Source organism: Notolepis coatsorum (assembly GCF_963971535.1).
Source record: "Notolepis coatsorum genome assembly, chromosome: 9".
NCBI classification, from domain to species: Eukaryota; Metazoa; Chordata; class Actinopteri; order Aulopiformes; family Paralepididae; genus Notolepis; species Notolepis coatsorum.
The window spans coordinates 150,545,692-150,551,691 of NC_140173.1; the positions used below are offsets into that span (position 1 = coordinate 150,545,692).

At 42.6% G+C, this 6,000-nt stretch overlaps 1 protein-coding gene across 1 annotated transcript in view; it reads left to right on the forward strand.

The window, feature by feature from the left end:
* hif1an (hypoxia inducible factor 1 subunit alpha inhibitor) overlaps positions 1-6,000 on the forward strand; it is a 43,731-nt gene that overhangs the window by 24,393 nt on the left and 13,338 nt on the right. The window contains 6 exon segments of the mRNA XM_084321592.1: positions 3,537-3,540; positions 3,543-3,776; positions 3,779-3,785; positions 5,587-5,635; positions 5,637-5,708; positions 5,710-5,737. Of these exon segments, the coding sequence (XP_084177718.1) occupies positions 3,537-3,540; positions 3,543-3,776; positions 3,779-3,785; positions 5,587-5,635; positions 5,637-5,708; positions 5,710-5,737 (394 nt within the window).

Sequence of the window (6,000 nt, forward strand, 5' to 3'; positions counted from 1 at the left end):
AGGTATATTAGTACTGTTACATTTGTGACATATACGATATGCCCATAGATCCTGACAGAAAATATATGTCATATGATGGGGAGGGGACTGTAGTGTACATTAGGAGGGGGTCGGTGGGTGGGAGAGAAATATATGTGGTTGGTGGTTGGAACAGTGTAACAAGTGTATATCAACAACACAAATAAAGTCGAGTTTATCACCCGTTTCGTTTAATGGAGCTAGTATATATAATGCTGCCCCCAAATGTAAAGCAATCCGTTGGGTGGCGCTTTCTGTGCTGCAGTGCTCCTCCTGGGTTTTGTTGTTGTACTGCAGCACGCGCCAATAATAAGTGTAATTGACCACCGCAACACTTCCGGTATTTTGAGTTTAAGGGAGAGCGCGGCTCTAATCAACATTAATTCATTTGATCTCCCCGCCCCTCCCCCTCACGAGCTCCATGTAACGCGGAAGTGCAGTGGTCTATCTCCCCGCGCTCCTTTCCGCCCCTCCCCCTCGCGTTCACGAGCTCCATGTAACGCGGAAGTGCAGTGGTCTATCTATCTCCCCGCGCTCCTTTCCGCCCCTCCCCCTCCCCTTCACGAGCTCCATGTAACGCGGAAGTGTAGTGGTCTATGCTGGTAGACGAGGGGAGCGCGTGCGAGAGCGAGAGGGAGAGGGAAGCGAGAGCGCGCGCTGCCGGTGCCTACGTTCCTCCAGTCACGTAGTCAGTCAGACCTCGTAAAACAGTCAAAGCAGGTCGGTCACGTGACGTCACGTGTCCAATATAGATTCCAATGCGACCGTTGATGCCGCAGCCTGACAACACAGACAGACATATACTCTCTTTTTTAGACTATTTTTGTATCACAAACATTACTGTATTTGTAAATCTGGTATGTCATAAATGTATAGATGTAGCAGTACTGTCTATCTGTATGTCATATATCATGTTATGATGATGAATTGAAAATGGGGGACCCTGATGTAAACAAGACGAAAGTCTTTCTCTGGTCTCCATCCCCTTAACAATTGTGTGTATTGAGCCGTACTGTATTGTACCCATTCTGCAATCTGTTAAATAAAGTTTTCAATCAATCAAACAGACGACTCATAATTCCATCTTTCTAATAATATCAAAAGCAAGCTTTCTTCGTTTTTTGAGATAGAAATTATTACACAATGTACACGAATTTTACATGATTACATAATGTACACAAATTATATTTTCTTCATAAACCCTATAAGCACAGGATGTCGGAAAATGTTTCTGAATTAAATGGAATTAACATTTAACAGATCAGGCACCTGTTCACATTTAACACTATATGGCAACGTTTACTGTTATGTGATATGCGATAATAATACAAACCAAAAAGTGGACTGGAATGAAACCGTGTGGACGGACCACTTGAAACCGAATCCAAAATGACACCCAACCCCGACGATATGGATGATCTCTCCACAAAACTTTAAAGAATGTAAGACTGGATGCATGGTGGGTGAGACTAGAGTTATCAATCACCTGATTTATGCTGATGATTTAGTCATACTGTGCCCCCATAGTGTTTCAAGTTTCAAGTTTCTTTATTAGTTGTCATACACAAGTACAGAATACTTTTATATAAAATGCTTCTTTCTGTTTTGCTCCAGAGATTGTGCTAGATACAAATAGATAAGTATAAAATAAGTATATTAAATGCACCAGCAGTTGGTACACAACAAAACACACGTAAAACTATAAAAACGTACCAAATAAAGCAGCAATTACAGCAATTGCTTAAAGTCTACTCTGTGTATGGTATACAACATGATATCAAATTCAACCCTAACAAGTGTGAAAACTAAGGAGGACCAGAAGCAAACATTTCCGTCCTTCTTGTTGTCTGACTGCGCTCTAGATGTGGTGAAGAGTGTGCGATATTTGGGTCACAATATCACTGATGACAAGCGCCAGTGCTGCAGACTGTACGCACAGGCCAATATGCTGGCACGAAAATTGTATATGTGTACATATAATTCTAAACTGGCCCCTGTAAATGTCCTAACCCAACCCCCTCCAATGTACAGTAAATGACCAAGTATGGTTGTCAATATTCCAATGTACAGTTTTGCTTGTACAGTTGTACAGTGTTCCCCCCACCCCTCCTGCCCCCCCCCACCCACCGAACCACCTCCAATGTACAGCCCCACCCCCCCCACCTACCCAACCTCCCCCAATGTACAGTTTTTACGTCAAATGTATATACTCTTTTCTGGACTCTTTTTGTATCACAAACAGTACTGTATTTGCAAATCTGATATGTCATAAATGTATAGATGTAGCAGTACTGTCTATCTGTATGTCATGTATGTCATATATGTCCTGATGAATTGAAAATGGGGGACCCTGATGTAAACAAGACGAAAGTATTTCTCTGGTCTGCATCCCCTTAACAATTGTGTGTATTGAGCCGTACTGTACTGTACCCATTCTGCAATCTGTTAATAAAGTTTTCAATCAATCAATCAATACAGACAAGATACTCCCCACCTCTGGTGTAATTTTATAGCACAGCAAAAGAAAATGCAGATAGCATATAATGATGCATTTAGTCACCTCCTTAAGCTCCCAAGACGGACTAGTGCAAGCTATATGTTTGTGACAAAAAATTTCCCCACCTTCCATGCTCTGCTGAGGAACTTCATGTTTAAATGTATTATGTGTCGACTATTAGAGTCATAAAAACGGGATAATAGACCTGCCATTACTGATCAAACAAAGCGATACTCCTCTGGTTTGTGGAAACATTGGAATCGATGCCTTTATGTATTTTAATCTACGTCGTTGTCCTTGTTTTTGTATCGTTTTTTTATGTGTAATATGGACCTTGAGTCTGGAATAAAGTCATCGTCATCATCAAATGCATCAATTATGTATCAAGTTGTGTATAACATGAATCACAGACTGTCTGAGCTTGTCCCACTAGTCTGCCGTCCACTGCACATCCACACACAAGAAATAGGTATCTTATCTTTGGCAAGAGGAGAAAACTCACATGTACAGCCTAAGATAGCGTGCAGGCGCCCGCAGATCTGGAACGAGCTCGACGAGAGTCTGAAACGGTCAACATCCACCTCCACCTTCAAAAAATCACTGAAAGAGGATCTGCTCAAATCATATCTCTAAATAGAATCCATACTTAGGCGTATTAATTGTCTGTGTTTATGTATCTATGTTGTATGTATGTTAGGTAGGCGTGTAAGCCTACCCACGTTGTATGTTTTTGTTTGTTTATATATTTGTGATCAGGCTCTCCCTCCAAAAGCTTTAAATAGCTTCTTGGGAGACCTGGCACACAATCTCGACGATGATGTCGAGATTCACATGAAGATGTGTAATATATCGTGTGTGTGTGAATAAATTCATTCATCCATCAATCAATTACTTTTACTTGAATGTATTCAAACATGTCTCCCCCCCCCCCCTCTCTCTCTCTCTCTCTCTCTCTCTCTCTCTCTCTCTCTCTCTCTCTCTCTCTCTCCCCCCCTCTCCCTCTCTCTCTCTCTCTCTAAAGGAACCTGTGTTTTAACCGACACAAATCTGGTGTATCCGGCTCTCAAGTGGGACGTTGGATACCTCCAGGAGAACATCGGGAACGGAGACTTCTCCGTCTACATCGCGGAGAACCACAAGTTCCTCTACTACGACGAGAAGAAGATGGCCAGCTTCGAGACCTACGTCCCCAGGTCACAAGGACTGGAGATGAAATTCTCCGAATTTGTGGACAAAATGAACAACACAGAGGAAACGGGAGGAGGGAGAGGTAGAGGAAGGAGGAGAGAGAGAGAGAGAGAGAGAGAGGGAGGGGGAGAGAGAGAGAGAGAGAGAGAGAGAGAGAGACTTTGTGGTGGTGAAGGAGGCAATTTCCACCCTACATTGTGGGGAGCGCTTTGAGTGTCTAGAAAAAGTGCTATATAAATGTAATGAATTATTATTATCTTTGCACAACTATATTCAGAATAATTGAATGAGAATTTTATCTGAGGCGCAATCCAAATGGATTTATTTAGCAGGAATGCAAGTAAAAAAACTAAAATATCAGGGACACAACTGAATGCACGAGAGAGAGAGGGAGAGAGAGAGAGGGAGAGAGAGAGAGGGGAGAGAGAGAGAGGGAGAGAGAGAGGGAGAGAGAAGGGAGGAGAGAGAGAGGGAGAGGGAGAGGGAGGGAGGAGAGGAGGGAGGGAGGAAGAGGAGGGAGAGGGAGGGAGAGGGAGAGGGAGAGGGAGAGAGAGGGAGAGAGAGGAGAGAGAGAGAGGAGAGAGAGAGAGAGAGAGAGAGAGAGAGAGAGAGAGAGAGAGGAGAGAGAGAGAGAGAGAGAGAGAGAGAGAGAGAGAGAGAGAGAGAGAGAGAGAGAGAGAGAGAGAGAGAGAGAGAGAGAGAGAGAGAGAGAGAGAGAGAGAGAGAGAGAGAGAGAGAGAGAGAGAGAGATTATGCACGCGCGCTAAGAGCTGGCAGGTGTGCTGAGAAAGTGTTACTCTCGTGAACTACAATGCAGAACAGGAAGCTGTAGGGAATGACTCAGCACTTAAGAGCATCTGGGGAACGGCCCAGCACTATGACATGCCTTGGCACGGACACACACACACACACACACACACACACACACACATACACACACACACACACACACACACACACACACACACACACACACACACACACACACACACACACACACACACACACACACATACACACACACAGTTATATCACTTGCTGAAGTGAACGTTTCTGTCCAACTCTCCCACAATTTTATTGGCTTCTGCAGATTTGCCTCGTCCAGTTTCCGGCTTTTGTTGTTTTCTGCGAGTACGCCAGACGAAGAACCATATTAGTCGGTTTTTAAGTTTTCAGAGGAACACAATGTTTTCAAACTTTATTATCTAATAATGATGGTAAGTTTAAAGGTGCTATAGATCAAATATTTACGCAGAGTAATAATTTTAAAAACGGAATAAATCCACAGAGCTTTTAGAAAGGTGCAGAAATAACGTATTGCAATTACCGTGCTAAGACTACCACTAGAAGAACATAATACACTGTATTATTAATACAATAATAATCCAAGCATTCTTTACACATTTTAACAAGTGCTTTCAGAAATCTTTGCGATGTGTTTGGGTTAGGGATGCTCGATATTGCTTTTTTACCGATAACGTATACCGTATTGTCCAACTCTTAATTTCCGATACCGATATCAACCGATACCGATATATGCAGGGTTTCCCCCCCAAAAATGGAATAATTTCAGGTAATTATCATTACATATCTCTTGTTGTGGAATTAACACAACATTATACATACTTTTGACAATAAAATAAAATCAGAATTTGTTCTTACTTGCTTGCCTGGATAAATAAAGGTTATAGAAATGTAAAAAGAAAAAAAAAAAAAAAAAGAAACTTTAAAACAATACCGATATTTTCCATATCACATTTTAATGCCGATATCGGCCGATAATATCGGTAGGCCGATAATATCGGACATCCCTAGTTTCGGTGTATATAATGATGAAACGCAGTATTTCCATTAACCCCGTCACTCCCGATGCCGTCTCCCAGGATCTACCTGCAGCAGACGCTGAACGACACGGTGGGGAAGAAGATCGTGGGTGGACTTCCTGGGTTTCAACTGGAACTGGATCAACAAGCAGCAGGCCAAGAGGAACTGGGGCCAGCTGACCTTCCAACCTGCTGCTCGTGGGCATGGAGGGTAATAATCATCATCATCATCTTTATTCATATAGAGGCACTGGGGCCAGCTGACCTCCAACCTGCTGCTCGTGGGCATGGAGGGTAATAATCATAATCATCATCTTTATTCATAGAGGAACTGGGGCCAGCTGACCTCCAACCTGCTGCTCGTGGGCATGGAGGGTAATAATCATGATCATCATCTTTATTTATATTTTTTTCATTTTTTTCAACCTTTATTTAAAATCGTAAGCATCTGAGGTTTCCCTCATTTACAGAAAC